The 18,919-nt window shown below is 47.4% G+C and overlaps 2 protein-coding genes across 3 annotated transcripts in view; both read right to left on the bottom strand.

The window, feature by feature from the left end:
* Positions 1-11,924, bottom strand: part of TCF20 (transcription factor 20) — a 150,171-nt gene extending 138,247 nt beyond the window's left edge. For both annotated transcript variants that reach the window (XM_055809326.1, XM_055809325.1), the window contains exons 1-2: positions 11,884-11,924; positions 7,184-7,270 (exon numbers count right to left, since the gene is read on the bottom strand). The gene's annotated coding sequence lies outside the window, so the exon portion shown is untranslated. The remainder of the gene's footprint in view (positions 1-7,183; positions 7,271-11,883) is intronic.
* On the bottom strand, positions 2,323-18,436 carry NFAM1 (NFAT activating protein with ITAM motif 1). The gene is made up of 6 exons (XM_005237394.4): positions 18,194-18,436; positions 15,738-16,076; positions 14,550-14,659; positions 11,884-11,982; positions 7,184-7,270; positions 2,323-4,304 (listed from the first exon to the last, which is right to left on the bottom strand). The coding sequence occupies exons 1-6, from the start codon at positions 18,246-18,248 to the stop codon at positions 4,245-4,247; spliced, it is 750 nt and encodes a 249-aa protein (XP_005237451.1). The 5' UTR covers positions 18,249-18,436; the 3' UTR covers positions 2,323-4,244.
* Between the last annotated feature and the right edge of the window lie 483 nt (positions 18,437-18,919).

Genomic DNA, 18,919 nt, shown 5'->3' with positions numbered 1-18,919 from the left:
TGGTGAAATAAGGTGCTGGCATCTCCAAGCAGCCCCTAACATCTTACTAAGTGTGCATTTCAGATGCCAGTCTCACCCAGTGATGGTGTCAGCAGCCACTCTCCTGTCCCTCACATTGGGCAGCCCCGTGCCAAGACCCTGGTACCAAGTTAAGCTATTTCTCCAGGCTTCACAGACACAAAGGAGGGGAACCTGTCCTGCCCTCATCTCTTCACAACTGCTGGTGGCACCTGGGCTATGGTGCAAAGCTGTGAAGGGTGCCAGAGGCACCAGCCCTAGGGGCAGAAGACAGTGATGGTTGGGAATGTTCTGCATGGCTGTAGGTGTCCACCCCCAGAGTCTGTGGTCTGGGGGCTACCAGGGGAGCTGGCAGGGGGATGTGGGCAGGTAGGGGACAGGAAGGAGAGCAGAGAGGACCTAGGGCACCATCTGGTGGCTTCAGTCACTGCCTTCCCTAAATCCTTGTCTCACAGGGTCACAGTACTGCAGGGCCAAGGGCTGAAGAAACACCAGGTCTTTCCAAGAGACAGCCCAGCAGGAAGAAGAGACCTCTGCCCTTGGCCCAGACTAGCATGCCCTTAGGGCACTGCTGGGTGGGACAGCAGTGCAAACCAGAGCAGCAATAACCATTCCACTTGGGTGCTGTTCAGTCAAGTACTCCCCTTGATAAAGAACCAGGCCTAGATGAGTATTTAGAGATGATTTACAGTAGTGACACCCCTGAGAAGGAAAAAGGAGTGTAAGAAAGAGTGATGAAAGAGAACACCTTGGACTGCACCTCGGACATACATTTCATTGTCGTCATCCACCACAGCAAGTTCTTTCTTATCTACAGATAAAGGCAAAATATAGTTGGTGTGTTTCTTACAACACAACAGTACCTGTGCAAGAGTTTGTCCTCTGCAGAAAAGGATGAAACCAACAAACCAACGAACCAATCAAGTGTACCCCAGTTTCTGCCTTCTCAAATTAGGATTTGCTGTAAAGCATTGTGAAGGAGTTGTTTTAAAGGGAGTAGATGACCTCAGTGTCACCAACACCCTTTGCAGCAATGCCAGCTAAGACGACACATTGAGGATGATCATGGTGAGCCATTGCAATCTTTCAGGCTCATACCTGCTGGAGAGCGCAAAGGATCCTAGTGCTAACACAGCATCTCCTTTAGAAGAAGGCAGGCAACACACTTCCACCTTGCACCACTGCTTACTTTGATAATGGGTCTCCACTTCCCTGAAATCCTCTCAATACAAAAGGATAATTCAAATACCTGGGAATCAAAGATTATACCACTGTAACCTGAGAGCATGTCCTGTGCATAACAGCATCACGCTGTGGGAAGCAGGTGGAGCTGAGGCCCTTAGAGACACAGTTTTTAAGAGAAATCCATTCTCAACATTCATTTTAAAGCAAAATGTGCAGAGTGAACACAAGCCAGTCATCACCTCCCACCTTTGTGGAGCTGGGGGAGCCGATCCTTAATATCTCTTCCCCCCGCCCCCAACTGCTCAACACTTAACAGTGAAATCCTTTCCTATTGGTGGTAACACTAATTTTCTGCACCTATTCTCATGGGCCATAGAACCAGGTAAATCAAAAAGACCAAACGACTGCCTTTTTCCTGAACAAATCTCTGCTACAAAGTAGCTATACCAATATTATATACATGGTATTTCCTAGTCTCTCCTACCTGTGCCTGAAGGCATTTCCTCATACCTCCTTGGAAAACTCCATACCATTTAAAAACATCCCTGCTCTCACAGTATTCTGCTTTATACCTTTCTCTCTCACACACTCTGATGCTACTGCAGCTGCCCATGGCGCAGGATGCTGAAGAAGTGATATTAGCTTGTGGCTATGTAGCCTCCAAACTTCCTTTTTCTCATGCAGCAGCCTTTTACCCTTGCAGGGCCAATCCAAACCCCATTGAATCAACGCAACAAATCCCCCTGACTTTGGCAAGCTTTGGAGCACAGCCCAAATCCCCAGACTTGCCAGTGTTTCTTGGAAATTTTTACTTTTTCACTTAATTGATCAGAACCTGGTGTGATTCTTGCAGTACTTTAGCACTGGCTGTCCTAGAATAGCCTTTTCCATTCCAAATACTGTTCTTCCTCTCATGTTTCATTTTAAACAGCTTCAGCTACTTAATGTATAGAATCATTCAGGCATAAATGTAAGAAACATACTATTTAAAAAGGTAATAGAAAGATAAGACAAATCAATTCACTGCAAAGTGGGATCTTTGCCAGGAAATTTCCAGCAGCACCCAGTACTTTTAGCATTTACAAAATTTAAAAAGAAAACCACAAAAACTAAGCAGCATTATTTTGAAAGTTTTTACTTTACATCTAACCCACCAGCTTCTGCTGAATATTTTATTGCCATACTGCAACACATTTATAATTCATCTCATCATTTCTTCAAATTCGTTAAGGAAGGAATTGTTATATTTGTACAATCCTTGTTATACTTGTACAGTTCTCTGTAAACTCTTCTATGAACACAAGTATTTTCTGGTCCTATTAGTAAACACCAAGTTTTTTTACTTCAAAAATATTTATAATTGTCACAACCATGTAACAAATGGAAAAGGGGTCTAATAGGCCATGCTGTCGATTCATTGCTCTTTCTGAAATGAATTCCTCAACACTGGGAAGAGAACAAGCATTTTCCTGTGGTTAAAGAAAGTCCAAATTGCATGTTTGAAATCTCTTGTAATAAAAAGAGCAAAGCAATAAGCGGATTATCTCTTTAAACATAGTATAGGAAGGCTGGAGGCCCCGGAGACATTTTCCATAGCCTCTATCTCTGATGCATAGCAGCATTATCTTCAAGTAGAGAGCGTCCTATGACCCTGGAGCTCAATTTTAATTTGATCTTCTTCTTTAAAGAGGTTTCTATGATTTCTCTCAAGTTATGCTGCATATTCTTATTTTGGGTTTGTTCTGTTTGGTTGTTGTTTTGTTGGTTTTTAATCTGAGATAAAACAGCTTCAGCTTTTTGATCCACTAGTTTGATCATGTTATATGGATATTTAATGTAAACTCTTCCCCATCAGAACTAGAATATGCATCAGCACAAATGGTAGGCAAGTTCCAGCCGACAGGACAGAGAAAAGCTTAGACAGAAAATTCACCTCTAGGGTGTCCCTCCTCCCTCCAGTCATTCTAGGTTTCAGAACTGGTCTACCTGGCCAAAAAATGTGTAGGGATGGGGGTAAAGGAGCCTTATACCCTTTCTGGGAAATACTGGCGAGTTGAAACAAAAGCAAACTTACTGGTTTTGGTGGGGCAGGGGTACATGCCTATTTGCACAGAGGCTCAAAATCCCAAGCAATAACACTGCCCCTTGCCAAGAAGAACAGGAAATTGGATTGAACTTCTCTGGGCTGCAACCTGGCCCCAGATCCGCTTGGCTTTACACAGCCCCAGCAAGGGAGTTTCCTCGGGTCCCCACCTCCTTGTTCCTTTCCCTTGTTCTGGAAAAAGCACTGCCACTGAGACGTGTTGCCAGGCAGGGATATTTCCTCTGTTTTCCTTTTCTCCATCTTTATCTCTGTCTGTGCATCCAGTCCTCACTGTATACTGCTGATATTGCTGAAGGGAAAGCATTTACTTGGAGGCACTGATTTGAGTCGACTGAGTATGGCCACAGCAGGCATCTGTGACTACTTGATGGGATTAGCAGATTATGAGAAAGCATGTTTCACTGTGGGGTTCCTGAGAAAGGAAAAATGGGCAGGTGGAGGCTTGGATCTCGGTTAAACTATGCATGAAGGCCTGTTGGCCATGTCAGGAAAGCCGTAGGCACAGGATCAGATGGACCGCTGCAGGTCAGGATTGGAAGATCAAGCCAGGAAGCAGGGAGGTCTCTGGATTGTCCTATCATTTACAGAGGAACGAGATTTAAGTATTTCAGCCAGGCCAGGTGAGAGAAACCTGCACAGATCCCATCTGCATACATAAAATACATGTGAGTGCCTGACAAAAGCAGCTTTTCTTTTGCATCGAACGGCTTTGCTGCAAAATAGCTTTGCTGCATCAATGCAGACTGAGCCTAGGTGGGATTTGAACAGATGCATTCTGTTGTTAATGAAGGGCAGTTTAGAATGAGCCAGGGATTCACAAGTCCCTTGTGGTTGTGCCCTGAGGTTGCTGTGGATCTCTGCAGAGAACTGGGGGTGTAAGAGAGTAGTTCTGCCGTACAGAAAGCTCTCTGGTCCACATAGGGTCAGATTTTGCCTCTTAGATATTCTCATACAGTGTATCAGAGGATTCTTCTAGAGTTGCTTGCTTCTTAGGTGTCTGCAGAATGATAAAAAGGAGAAAAAAGAAATGGAGGGAAATTATTCAAAAGATGATGAATTAATTGTTAATAAGCAGACACTGACGTTTGTTCTGTTAGAAATGGCTATAAGTGATCTGCTGAAACGGAAGCCACTACAGTGAGAAATGTTGCTCCGCCAGAGACGAATGTGACTAATCCAGCCCAAGGGATAAAGATGCCTCCTTTACTTGTCACTCTTTCCCCAGAAAGCTGTCAGACAGGGAGGGGAGGGAAAATTGGACTTGGTAAAAAAATAAATCACTTTGGATTCTGTGAAGGAGGAATTCCCTGACCTCCTCAATCCTGTTTCTTCAGCAGTTGAGTCTATTCCTCACGACCGTTCCTTGTGTAGACAAGGCGCTGACAGACTGATATTTTAAGCGCTGTGTGGCACAGGCCTGCTGTAAGCAAGGTTACACAGCAAGTAGCTGAAATGCCACCGGGTGAATGAAGCCCTACCTACACTAGCATTTTCTCTGTTGCCACCACCGAAGGGAAACATTTTACAAAAGTGCTGAGTGCAGGCACTTCTAAAGCATGCGGGATTAACCCCTTGCTACCCGAGCTGGCTGGCAGTCCAATGCAACAGCATGCCAATGCTCTTGTTTCAGGGGCTCTCTGCCCTGCTTGCCTTTACAGCTCCCCCTCTGTGCACAGCATCCCACAGCAAGGACTGGCCCAGACCCTCTGCAGCAGAGTCACCCACTGTTCAGCAGTCCCAGCTACCACTCACAGCCCAAACCCACTGGCCCACAAGTCTTGCTCTTGGGGAAAACACCCTGTTATATTCTGGCACAGCCAGCTGGAGGATGTGTCCCAGGCCGTCACAGCCCAGGATGACTGACAGAGAAACTAATCACGGTGCTTACAACAGTAGTGGAAAGCACAATAAAATTCTCCTGTCCAGAGATCACGGGGACCTGCGACTCACAACTTCCCTTTCTTCTGACCAGCACAAGAACTGAGGACACTTGGTGGTGTCTGCTCTTGGTGCTCATCCCATCCCTTCTCTTTGCTTTCTTCTTTGTTTCTCCCATCTCTGCTTCACCCTTCACCCCACCCTGGCTGACACTACCAGTGCCAGTCCCACTCACACACAGATGCTCCTTTGCTTTTGCTTTGTTGCTTTGCTCCTGCTCTGTTTTACAGACCTGCTGCCCCTCAAAGCAGTGGTTGAGTGGTGTGGGCCACACACAAGCAATTCATTGCAGCCCAGACAGCTCCACACAGACTGCATCTCATCATCCAGACTGAATCATTTCAAAGGGGACAGCTGGTAAAGGTATACAGAAGAACAAATAGGACAGGGAAGAGGGATCAGGATGTACTGTTCTCCCTATACAACTAATTCAAAATGCAGCAAGAACACAAAACCAGGGATGCTGTCTTTTCCAGTGCGTATGGTGCGCTGAGGTATAAGACAGCCTACTATAAAACAACCCATCCTTCCCCTCAATAATCAGATATCTGACACTGCCTTTGCTACCACCAACTACTGTGGTGCCACAGCAGTAACTGCAGGAGGCCAGTGGCTTTGGGACCAGACCACGTGGCAAGTAGCTCGGACACAGAGGGAGCTGTTTGATTCTAGACCACCTTTTCCTAAAAGGTGGGAGTTGTGAAAATGCTTCAGATACTGGAAAATACTGTCCTTCATGAAACAGAGGGATGGTGTCAACTGATGCTGGCACTGTGGTCCACACTGCAGCCTGGAGAACTCTCCCCAACAGGACATCAGTGAGGGGAAGTAAGAAACTTTTTCAGGAACATTTCCCAGTGTTAGAAGAGTTAATGTATTTTTTAAGCAGATAAGAGGTCTGGAGGGTAAAAGAACAATGGACTTCTGAGGATAGGAAGGAAATGTTCCCTGGGGTGCATGATGCAAGTTTTGTCCCTATGAAACAGCTGATGCCTGCTAAAGGCAGAGCATAGGTTTGTGTGGGCCTCTGCTCTGCATCATGTGGTCACCACAACTGATCTGCATATTCCTAGTTGCAGCTACTTTCATTATGAGTGCATTTAGTTCCTTGTCTGTAACTCCTAATGCCCAGCCCAGCAAGAAGATCCAAGCCCAAAACATACCCACCCACACTGCCTCTTCCTGAGCCCCAGAGCTGACAGAGGCTGTATCAGCTCAGCCTCTCTGTTCAAACCATCTTAGATTCTGCTACCATGAAAGGGCTCTCAGGTGCTTAATGCTGGTGAGAGCAAAGCTGTGGCCAGGGTCTGACACAGATTCCAGAGCAGGGGTCCTCAAACTACGGCCCATGGGCCAGATACAGCCCCCCAGGGTCCTCAATCCAGCCTCCGGTATTTACAGACCCCCCCAGCCCCCTCCCCTGCCGGGGGTTGGGGGGGAACCAAGCAGCCGCAGATGACTGCCTGCCACTGCATCCGTGCGCCGGCCCCCTGTTGAAAAAGTTTGAGGACCCGTGTTCCAGAGGGACACAGATTCTTCTACCCTGGAGGAATTCTCAGCTGCCTAAATAATCTGGAAAGGGCAACAGTGGGGACAAGAATCTGGCCATCTCTTCATGAACATCTGTCCCGTTCAGAGGGAGCAGCAATGCCAAACCCCTCAATGCCTTTCATCGTACATCATACAGCAAAGCATCTCCATGAAACTGGGACTTCCAGAACTGCTAGAGCTGCAGGAACAAGTTGTTCTGCCGGAAGAGGGAAGATAGGCTATATGTGCAGCCCAGCTGAGGAGTGGGTGCCACATCCCATTCCCCTCTTTTGTTGGGACTGGAGACACACTTAGTGCCTGCTAGGGCCATGGTGACTCTGTGGGTTTTCTTTCCCCATGTGTGCAGTGCATAAGGGAAGTGTTCAAGAACAGGGCCCCAGCCCTTACCTTTCCTGGAGGACTATTTTTGAGTGACTGGTTGTTTGTGTTGTTCTTGAGGGTAGAATAGACATCAACTTGCTGAGAATCCAGGCACTGCACAGGGAAAAGAGAAAAGAGTAGGGGTCAAATAACTTACTTAGGTTTAAGACAACTAATTGTCCACTGTGTTGCTCCCCATCTTGTGCCTGACATGTTTTAGGAACCACTGTCATCTCCGAAATTTTTAAGTTCCTGGCCTGAACTTGAGCAAAGAGAAAATTCTTTTCCCCTGAAATCTCTACAGTGCAGCTGCATCAGCTTCCTTTTTCAGGCTCACAGAGACAGGCTTTGATGTTACCTACCCTGTGTAAGGCAGTGGAGAAGAATGCCAATGCTCCTGCCTTCCTCTGCTCCAAATTGTCCCAGAATGCAGAATAAAGACCCCTCTGCCACATGAAAGGATGTTGTGTACCATGGGGACCACAAGTAACAGGCAGCCCTCTGCATCACCCAGGACTGTTTAGGTGCCTGACACTCACAAGCTCTTACTTGCACTTATTCTGGGCACACGAAAGGGGGAAGAGGGGTGAGACTGAAGGTGCTTAAGCACAGGGGCTGCCAAAAATGGGAAACCCTACACTGGGCATGATTTCTATTTATTGTCTGGAGTTCTGTAAGTCAGAACTCTCCTTTCTTCTTAGAGTGAACAAAAAATAATAATAAAAAAAAAATCAATACACTCCGACCCTCAAACATATCCATGGTCCCACACAGATACACAGAGAAACAGAGAACACCCTACATGTGTATGCACCCGCTGGTCCCCCAGATAATCGTGTCACAGGAGATGCATGTCAGTTTGAGTGATGTTCCAGATCTGCCTGAAGGATCAAACATAACAATCAGGAGGACTTTTCCATGTGTGTTTCAAGGATGACAGCAGGTTGCCAAGGTGGCTGTTTCTCTGGCAACAGGAAGATGGGAGGAGCTCCGGCCGCAAGAGGGGCAGATGGTATTAGTGGAGAGACTGCAAAGGGAGTGAGGCACCCTGCAACGCAGTGAGGAGGGTGAGCAAAACATGGAAGCTTGATTCTGGGGCTGCTAATCACCTGAACCTTCATCGTTTCATCCAGAGTTGCAAACACTTACCATCTTTCGGGATGATGGCCAGCAGGACGGTGGTTTGAACAGGACCAGATGATAGAGGAGCATTTGGGAGTGGCGCTCGGAACAAACAAGCACTCAGATAGGAGGGGGGCGCAGTGCACGGAGCACCACACGTCTCTCCCATTCCCACTCCTCCTCCTGGAATATCAAATTATTTCACCTGTCTGCTTCCCACTCCCAACAACCCGCTTGCCTACACATACATTCCCAACTATTTGCATGTGCACATGCGCACACAGAAAATCCCATTTCCCTCGCCTCATTTTCAATTCTCTTTGTGATGCTCACAGCGAGGACCTCGTCCCGCGTGCTGTGCTCCCAGCAGCCTGGCTCCATGTCCCCTTGGCAGGACAGACTGCCACTTTCACTGCACTCGTCTGAAGCCACTCGCAAGCCAGAAGAATCCTTTTGGTGTTTAACCTCCAAAAAAGATTCCCTTCCTCCACAAGCCCTCTTCCCATGGAGGCTGTTGACAATGTGGGTCCTTCGCTGGCCAGTCGGAAAGCGGGTGTCTTCAACTGCCATTTGCAAATTAATTACTTTTACTTGGTCACTGACCACCTGCTACTGTCACAGTGGAGGCACACAGGCCTCTCTCCTCCCCACTGGCAGATACGCCTTCCTGTCCCCAGGCAGCCTCCTTGTCTCCCTCACACCAGGAAAACCTTCTGTGCTCTGGAACCCTCCTGCACTGCATGAGTTCTCTTTGCTGCTGAAAAAGCTTGTTTGAAGTGTAAAGTGGATGAAGCAAGTCACTTGGATTGCAATTTCCAAGCTGCTTGTTAACTAGGTAGCTAAGCTGGAAGACAGAGGAAAATACAGGTTTGGGTCTGGGCAGTGCAGTGAGGTAGAGCTGCTCTGGGGCTGCAGAGGACAAAGAGGTCAAGGAACACCTGGCAGTGTAGTGGGAACAAAGTGGGTGCCCAGCTGCTCCCTTATTACTGGGGCTTTTTGCTACCAGCTGCTTTTCACTGTGTACAACCACCCCCAGGGACCATGAGTAAATGGTGGCACCTGGAAGAGCCAGCGGGGAAAGCATTTCCTCCTAGAGATGTTCAGCAGGGTAGCTTTGCAGAAGGTGTGCTAGGACCATTCCCACTCCAGGGGTGAACCTTGCTGCCATGTAGGGTAACACAGAGAATTTGATGAGCTGTACCAGCCAGTTCCAAGACCTTGCTTTGATGTCCAGTGCTGCCTCCTGTTGCTCCTGCTCCCAGCTCCGGGTCTGCAAGGACACTGTGATACCCTTACCTGACTTTTTTTCAGACTGACCTCTTGCTTTCCCCCACGGATAGAACATCTGTTGTGTGCTGGCCTCTTGTCCGATCCCCTAATTTCTGGCCTCCTCCTTTATCTCATCACTTGGAGTTACCTCTCACTCGTCCTTCTGTTTTCCTTGCCTTAGCTTACCCCAATACTGACCATAAATTTCCACCCTCCCTGTGAATTAAGCACTGTGTTCAATACTCAATTTAACACCAACGGGTTTTCACACCTAATTTCAAACACAGTTTGCAGGGCTGGGTTTACATCATGCAGAGTCCCAGCAAAATTTAGCAGTGGGGCACCAGAGCCATCTTTCAAAGGAAATAAGGTTTGTTGGCTTTCTGCTCCCCTCACCTATTTGGAGGGCCCATCCACCGCAGGGTCTCCATCCCAGGGCTCTTGCCCTCTTTCCCGCATTAACTTCCCTGTCACACCTCGCAGCCCTGCTCTCACCACGTGCCATGTCTGCGGCGGGAGCTGCTGCTTCGTGCCTGAACAAGTCACCCTGCAGCAGCTGCTCCACTATAAAGCAACCTCCAGCGGGCGGGCTCGTGCCCTCCAGCATGCATGAGGTGGTCACAGGCTGCTTGCAGCTCTGCCAAAGAGGGCTGAGCCACCTGCCCTGCGCACCCCACCAGGCTGGCTAAGAGCTCGGCACAGCTGTGTGTGGCTAACAGGCTTTGGGGGAAGGCTGGCCGGGCTGGGGCCACAGGGCTCCTGCAAGCACAGGGACCCAGCCAGCTCCAGGGACTGCCTGTGCCTAAGGCTAGCTCTGCTGGCTTGCTATATTAGCCTTAGTGGGGCCTCCTGAACAGAACAACATGATGAAACATGTAATTAAGATGGAGCTAAGGATGCATGACGAGGCCGACTGAGCGAGAAATGGATTTGATTTTTTTTTTTGTCTCCTTGCAGAAATCATCCACTTCAGCAGGAAACTACCCATTTGGATTTTCATAAGCCTGAATTAAAAAGAAATTACTTGCTACAAATGAAAAGGTTTATAACCTGCAACCTCCTTTACTCAAACCGTTGCTTTTTTGCCCAGAATAAATGTATCACATACAATACATAGTACTTTCTTTTAAACCTCTACTCCAGAAATTAAAGGGCCACTGAATGGTGCCCCCCCACCTGCAAGTGAGAATGAGAAGGGGGCAGGACCATCCTCTTGTTCCTATCTGCTCCCACCAGGTCTCCTGCCTCCTTGGCAGAGCTCTGCTCCTCTCTGCAGTACATTCTCCAGAGCTTTGCTTCGTTTAGTTTAAATGATTAATGCAGCAGAGCTTACAGGTTTTCCTCAGAGAGACTTTTCCAGTCCTTATAGACCTCACAGCAGAAAGGTTTCCTAATATTCAGGCAACATCCTTTTCTACTCACTTTTATTTTATTCCTCCTTGTTTGTCCCACAGATCACGAGGAAAAAAAGAAACCTTAGTGGAGCATTCCTCCCATGGGAGTAAAAGGAGGAAAAGGAATCAATTTTAAATGGAGCTGAATGGGTTATAGTTGGGATTATGGGTCATGGTTACTTGAAGTAGCTGAGGTCTGGGCTTGATATTTCAGTAGAACCACTCCAGTCCTATTTTCTATGATGCTGTAGCTACTGGGCTTGATGAGTGGGATTTGGAGTTCCCCAGTTTGGGGAATGGAAAAGGAGATCCTATGCAATGAAAAGGGAAATGCTCAAAAAAAAGACTCCACTTTCTTCCTGCTCCCTTTCCCCTGAGAGCTAGTCAGCCTACTCAGGACTGCAGTGGTCTTTGACACTGACACCAGTGAAGGTGTCACAGCAGGAGCTCTAAACAGCTGGGGTTGTTGGAGGGAACACTTCCCTCTGCCTCTTTCTTAAGTCATCATTCTCCAGCTGGGAAGGGCATGTCCTTGAGACACTCTACAGTACAAAGTGGGGCTGGGATCCTCTCTTTCTTCCTGACTTCTGGAGACAGTTGTATCTCTACCACCAGGAACCTTCTCTGGCCCCACACTTGCTGCTCCCTGCTGCCACAGTGCTGGCAGAGGGAAGGATGCTGCCCAGCAGGGCATGGTGCGAGGCTTTGGCACTGGGAAGGCCACGAGTGGTATCAGAATGAAGACACACAATGTGCACAGTCCTGAGAGGAGCTAAGCGGGGCAGAGCACAGGAGCAAGGTCACTAGTACCAGGCTGGCACACAGGTATTGCTTATGTTTCACGTCATGATACTGGCATTGTCTGTACCTTGGCAGGGCAGGGAAAGGAAGGGTTGTACCATGATGCAGACAGAAGGGATGGAGAGTGAATCTGGTACTCACATCATAGACAGGAGATGGTGGTGGTGGGCTGGCTGAAGGAGGCTGCGTTTCCACCTTCTGTCTCCGGATATTTAGCTGGTTCTTTACAGGGCACAACACCTGCTCAGGACAAGACAGCAAATGACACATTTGGAGAAAACACCATCTCCCCCCAGGTGAAGTGAACACCAATGTCATGTCAAAGCCAGCTGCCTGCACACCCAATGAGTGCTTCCACAGCAAAGAGTGCCAGCAACTCTGCATAACACAGGCTGGTCCCTTTCCTCACCACGGGGTAAAACGGAGGAGTCTGCTGACTTACACTGGAGCAGAGGAAAGGAGAACTTGGCTCTCTGCATACATAAAAATCACTTCCACCACTGAAACTTAGCTGGACAGAGGGTGTACATATTTAACAGCACACAGCGATGCTGTAGGACAGGGAGTAAAGCAGGGCCCTGTTCCAAGCGTGCAGGGGAATTTCAGAGAGGCAAAATCTAGTGACTTTTGTCAGGATTTGGCCAGGAAGCTTTTGCTAATACATAGAATCTAGAGAATAGGACCAGACAACCGTCAATGATGACATATAGTCAGTGATACACTGACGTGCAAGTCCAGCATGGGGTGGAAGGAAGAAGGTCTCTTCCTCTGAAACGTTTCTTGCATCAGATGAGCTCTCCTTGAACACGTTCCATTCATGCACAGATAAGAGCTAGCGCTGCTCAGCAAGCAAGAGAGGAGGCAGAAAAGGAAGGCTTTGCTAAGTATCTCAGTTCTAATTCAGAAAGAGTGGGATGATTATATTCACATCACATGAAAACGATGAACTGCTTTCCAGTCCATTAGTAACTAAGGAGGATGCTAAATAGCTTCTCTTAAAGATAAACATTTTTAAACCAGCAGGTCTGAGCAAGCTGTGGTGAGAAATATGGGTTGTGTTCTGCAGGAGGGCAAATGTAATGACTGTATGATCTCTTTGGGCCCCAAGGAGAGCCTGTAGGCCTGAGACTTGCTAGCCCACCTCAAAACCTAGAGATGCCAATCAGCAAGTCATGACAGTGCCCCTCTCCTTATCCCCATGGAGACTGTCTAAGCAAGCAGACATGGAGGCCTGGCTCCAGCCCGGTCACTCTGCCGCTTACACTCCTTACCCAGGCTGCCTGCAAGGTAAGTCTCACAAGATTAGCAGGTCTGCCAGCTGCTGCCATTCTGTTTTCAACCTTATGGTCTCTGACTGTGTGTGCTGGAGCCTGATGTTCCTTGGAGTTGTAGGACTATACCAGCAGCACAGCCTCCACATAAAACATGCATTCAGAGAGTCTGCTCTCATGGTGGCAGGGAGCAGCCTGAAAGAGTAAATATGGGGCATATTCTACCTAGAAAAAAACAATCCCCAAATTCTGTTCTAAACGACATCAAGGTTTTCTAAGCCAGCCTTGAGATCTCTGGAAGAAAGCAAGGGATGCTATTTGCATGCCTGAAGGTGGCAGTATGCAGAGCAGTAGGTTTCCCCCAAACAACAGAGATTCCATGATCATGACCCCAAAGTTTTGGCCACAGGGCCTCTGTCTCACCCATATCTTTCAGTCCTACTTCTGGCTCTTCTGTTCTCTACACCCTTTCTTCCCGACTCCAGTTTCCCCTTTGCCCTCAGCTACTCATCCTAGCTTCCACTTCCTTCCCCAGCTGGTCCCAACCTGTGCCACTATTCCGCTTACCTAAGGGGCCCTATCAGTCTAGTCTAAACACCCTCCTCCAAGCTCCAGTGCTCCCTCACTCCAGATTCCAGTCCCAGTTTCCTTCCCGAGGCTTCTTCCAGCCTCACGGAATCACTGCTGTTGGAAGGTGCCTCTGGAGATTGTCTAGTCCAATCCCTCTCTGATCAAAGCAGAGTCAACTAGAGCAGGTTGCTCCTTGGGTCCTTGTCTCTCTCTCTCTTTTCCCAGTTAGTCAGAACTTCCACAGAGGCTTTCATGGGATCCTTGTCCTGACTTTACCCTCTCACTCTGCCTCTTAATGTTTTCCCTGCCAAACACATGCACAAGCTTCTGGTCCCCATCCCCTCCACACTGCAGATTGGTTTCTTCTATGGCGCCCAAGCCACAGCTCAGGAATACAGTTGCACAGTCCCCTTGCGACCAGGTTGTGACCTTGATCCAGAGTAGTCCCCATCCTGAAACAGGGAAAGTCCTGCCCTCCTCCTGCTACCAGGGCTGCAACAGACTTGCTTGGGTGCACAGAACATTACCTGTCTGACCCACACCACGTGGTAAGGCAGGCTCACAGGGAGCCCCTTTTAAGTGAGCTGCTAAATTCACAGGAGCCATGACTGAGCATGCACAAACTGCAATTTTCCAAAAACCCATCACAAGGCTACTCTCAGGGACAGAACACCGCTAGTGTGACTTCTTGCCCTGTGTCAGATCATTGCTCTAAAGCAGAGCATGCCAGAGTCAAAATGATTACCAGAATGTCTTTAATGGACAAATCAATGACTTGTTTTGTCTTTCCTGTAATCTTTTGTCTCAGAAAGACTGAACTTCAAAAAAGAAAATAAACCCGAGGCAGACACCCAGCACGGAAAATTTTAGCGTGGGGACTTCCAATCCAGCCAAGTTACAAGCAAATGAAATAAATTCCTAGAATGGGTCGTGTCAGGTATTGCTTTTTATTTGGTTATAACTTGCCTTTCTTTTCCACAGAAGCAGAGCTGTTGCGGTGATGCTCAAAGCAACAAGAAGAGTAGTTACTGTAATGAGGATTTGCCACCCATAAGAGGTCTGTATGTACCCTGTACCTGTAAGAAATAAGACAGAAGTTTCACACTGTGAGTGGAAGTTACAATCCTGCTGCATTTTTAACCCTGGAAAGAGCCTTGGGAGAACTGAACTACAGAAGCAGTGCAGAATACGGTGGCACAGATGCACACACCCTTCAAAACCTAGCCTGACTGAACAGAGAGCAGGGTGCAGCTGAAGCATCACGCAAAAGAGGCAGGATATGAGCAGCTGCACTTCATGTACATTAGAGGGATCTGACATAACTATGAGAGCCAAGAAAGGTGGTAGGTAGAGCCTGGCAAAGGTCTTCAGTGATAGGGGTAGAAAGACAGAAGGTGGAAAGCACACAGGCTGCACAAACTAGCAGGGTGGGTATTGTAGGCACCCTCTGACCAGTGTAGCAAAGCTATTTCATCATGGCTCTTTACATTTATACTTTGTAAGAAGTTTTTCTTATCCAGCATTCAGTAATGCAAATCCCGCCAGTCAGCAGCATGCATGTCCTTAACGCTTTTCTATAGCATTCCTCTTATCTTGGCATGAAGTTCTCCTGTGCCTTCTAGTCTGCACATTAACGGAACAACCAACCCCTTGTACCACCTGGAAAAGGGGTGGAGGGATTATGGTGAGCTCCCAACTTGTTTGTGAGCCCCAAATGTTGAGTGCCTAACCTGTACATCTGATTACAGCGACCACCCTAACCACCGAGCTTCTGTTCAACTGTCTCTGTCACACTGCTAAAGGCTAACCCACACCAAATGGCAGGCTCCTGAACACTGGCACCTAAAAGCACCCAGTGCCCAGGCTCCCTAGTTAGGTCCTGCCTTTAAGCCTGCTGCTCCCAGGAGGCTGCAGCAAGGCAGATAAAAATTACTGCATCTTCACGTCCCATCTGTGCATTGGGAAAAGTAGCATAGGTCACCTGTGTAAAGTGGATTCAACTCTGATGGCATTAAGTATTGAGCATAAAGTATTATTCCCACCTGACTTCGTAGCATGTTTGGGTAGAGGAAAAGAAAAGCAAAGATTATATTTTCATAGCTAGATCCAGCTGATTTTTAACGTACTTCCCTTCCTTTCTGGTTGTTCACTTACCTCTAGCAAGGACAAACACTCCCTTTCCCATCTTCTGGATGTCATTCCATTTGACCTCACAGTAGTATGTGCCAGTAGAAGAGGTGTTTTCAAGTGGCATGATTCTGTGGTTATAAGGTATGACAGCAGTCTTATTCTCTTTTCCAGAAGGGATTTCTACCTTTTCCGACCTACTATAGATGGATGTTTTCTGGCCCAGTGAATTAATCCAGTAATAGAAGATCGAAAATCTGGTGTATCTCGGCATGTAAGGAAAGATGACTTTACAGGGGATGGATATTCCTTCCTTGAGCAGCGCAACCTGGATTGGAGGTTTCTGCTGAACATCAACATTTCCCCCTGTAAGGGTAATAATTGTTAGCCATCACCTATCATCACTTTAAGTCAGGAGAGGACTGCTGCCTCAAAGACAGGATCACACTGTGAAAATATCCGTAAGTCAAGAAGCACACCCGTAGCACGCAGTGTTGGCCCTTGTCAGAAACTGAGTGATTCAGAGCATGTGGCCTGTGCGATCTGCCACATCTCTTAGGTAATTGCTGTGTGATTTGCAATAGCCTGTTGCATTCACAGGCTTGCCCTTTTCCCTTGTGAGCTCCTCTGTACAACGCCAGCACACAGAAAGGCAGGAAATGAAGCAGGAAGTGAACTGATTTTGCAGTGCTGTGAGACTGTATTTACCGCGGATGAATAGAAAGCGATTTTCCAAGTCAAACGCTAGCTGGACATCTCCTGAAACTTCTGAGTTACGAATCTCTGCTTGGGCATCTCAGCATCTCTGCACCAGTGAAGGTGCTGTACACAAGCAGGTGTTATCAGTGGGGCTGTGTACTTCTGAAGCACGAGTGAGGAAGGAAATTGCACGTTCTGTACAGGGGCCAGCACCAGGGCCATGAGAAATAAGACACAGCTTAATCAAACTTGTGTTGCCGTAAATGGGCAGCAAAGTGCAAGACTCAATGCTAGATACAGGAACTATCTGCAGAAGAGTGCAGATCTTAAGTATCTGTACGTGACAGTATCTTAGGCAAAGAGATGGGATGGGAGATCATGCCCTTTGTGTGGTTCCTCCTTACACAGACAGGGCTGTTGAAAGTGATCTATCACTGCAATTCAGTAGACAATGATGTCAGGAGTTATAAGGGGGGGATGGATAAGCACAGATGGGGAACCACACCATAGTTCACTCCCTGTTCTGTTTAATAAAAGAAATAAAAGAAAAATAAAAGAAACTAAGAGTAAGCCACCCCAGGCTAGTAAGGAGCCTGGGGTACAGGACCTCTTTCACTTCCCAGCCAAATCTGGGTTTAACACCAGGCAGTCTCTGCATGTATTTGTTTGGCAGCTGACATAACACCACATATAAAGAAATTTAAGAGGAAGCCTGTGCAAACCATTGTTGTCTTTGAAAAAGGGAACTGGAAACTGACACACAAGTCATCTTACAAAATGAAGGATTCTTTCAGAGACACGAAAATAGAAGGGGGGTGGGAAAGTAGAAAGTAGGGGATCAGCAGGCTTTTCCATTCATGCTCTTGATGGGATTCCCTGGGGTTCTGCATTTATGAACAGGCTCATAACAAGGCATTAAAGCTGTCCCAGAGCACAGCCAGGCTTGCTTTCCTGTCATTGTGCACTAACGGTGCACCGCAATGGCAGCATCACCTCTGCACAGCAGGACTCAGCCTTGGAAAAGGCAACTCAGACTGAGTGCTGCTGAATGCTGAGCACTGGAGAAGCGTTGTGGGGGGCAATAATGGAGGGAGGAGATGGCCGCTGTCCAGAAAGGGCTGTTGGTAAGTAACATCCATTAAGAAAAATCCTCTACAGATGACATAGCCAAGGACAATAGCCTGAAAGTAAGGAAGAGCTTAGGTTACATCACTAGAAAAAGGTTCTTAGCTGTAAAAGCAACGAAGACACAGTACAGTCCTAAGGGACCTGCTCATTTGTTGTGAGCCCACAGTCCTGTGTACACTAGATACAATATTATGGAAAGACAGTAACATAAAATCCTGCAGGCACTGTGGGAGTGATAACCCAGGTGGTTTCTTCTGGGCCTTAATTTTCCAGAATCATTCATCATCCTTTTCCTCATCTCTACCCAGCAGAACACACATGAATACAGTTTCTATACAAGACATGGCTAAGCACTGCTGTAACAAAACAGAGGAGAGATCCATCTTCTTACAGTATCCCAGGAGCCATTAGCTTGAGAAGAACATGCCAGGGAAAAAGCCAAACCATTTTATTTAGGTTATCTAACCCTTCTCCCATGTTTCTCCTTTCTTGAGGATTCTCTCTCTCAGCTTTGAAATGCTTAAAAGACAGAAATAGCAGCAGCGTGCAAATTCCTAGAGGGGATCTTTGAAAATTAGCAAAAGATAGCAGCTGGAAATGCTCTAATATGAACAAACGTGAAAGTAAACAAAAGGAATAAAAAACCACTTTTTTACCTCCACACTGAAGCAACCAAAGAAACAGGAAGATGACTTTTAGATTAGAGGCCATGGTGGGGGTCAAAGGCTGTAAGAAAGCAACCAGACATGAAGATCCAAAAGGGAAAAGAGACGGGGGTTTGACAAGTATTTCCACACCCGGGCAGCTGGTTGATCCCCTCCCGTTCGCGAAGGGACGGGCGGGATGGACACACTGTGTTTGGCAAGCTGTTCCTGGCAGATGCAGGCTCTTCTGCTTTTCGGTCAGACTCCTCCCCACGCCGGGGTTCATTTCTCTGTACTGCTATGATGGTGTTAGAGCTATCAGCAGGTCTCTGAAGATTAGACCCTAAGCTCTTCAACGCATGGAGTTTTGTCTCCCATACAGTATCATACGCACTCAAAGCAAACTTTGTCACCTTCCACAGCGACTGAAGCCCTGTGTTGGAATACGGAAAAAAAATGTGCTTTGACTGTTGCAGATCAAGGCCATTTGAGGCAAATGTGGTCAAATGCAGGGAAGGATTCAACTGATCCTGGAGCAATGGACAAGCTTAAAAGTGGCATGGTGGGATTTTTACCATAATTCTGCAAGGATTTGTTTACACAGTTCTTTTGGAACCGCTATTCCCAATTATTCCACTGCATGGACCACCCAGGTTTTGGAATAAGGGCACCTTACTTCAAATTATCTTAATCAATTGCTTTGTTCACGTGGGGAAGCTACTGAGCAGTGCCACAGGA

The sequence above is a fragment of the Falco peregrinus genome, chromosome 6 (genome assembly GCF_023634155.1).
Source record: "Falco peregrinus isolate bFalPer1 chromosome 6, bFalPer1.pri, whole genome shotgun sequence".
In the NCBI taxonomy this organism is placed as follows: domain Eukaryota; kingdom Metazoa; phylum Chordata; class Aves; order Falconiformes; family Falconidae; genus Falco; species Falco peregrinus.
This window is presented reverse-complemented; position numbering and strand designations above follow the sequence as displayed.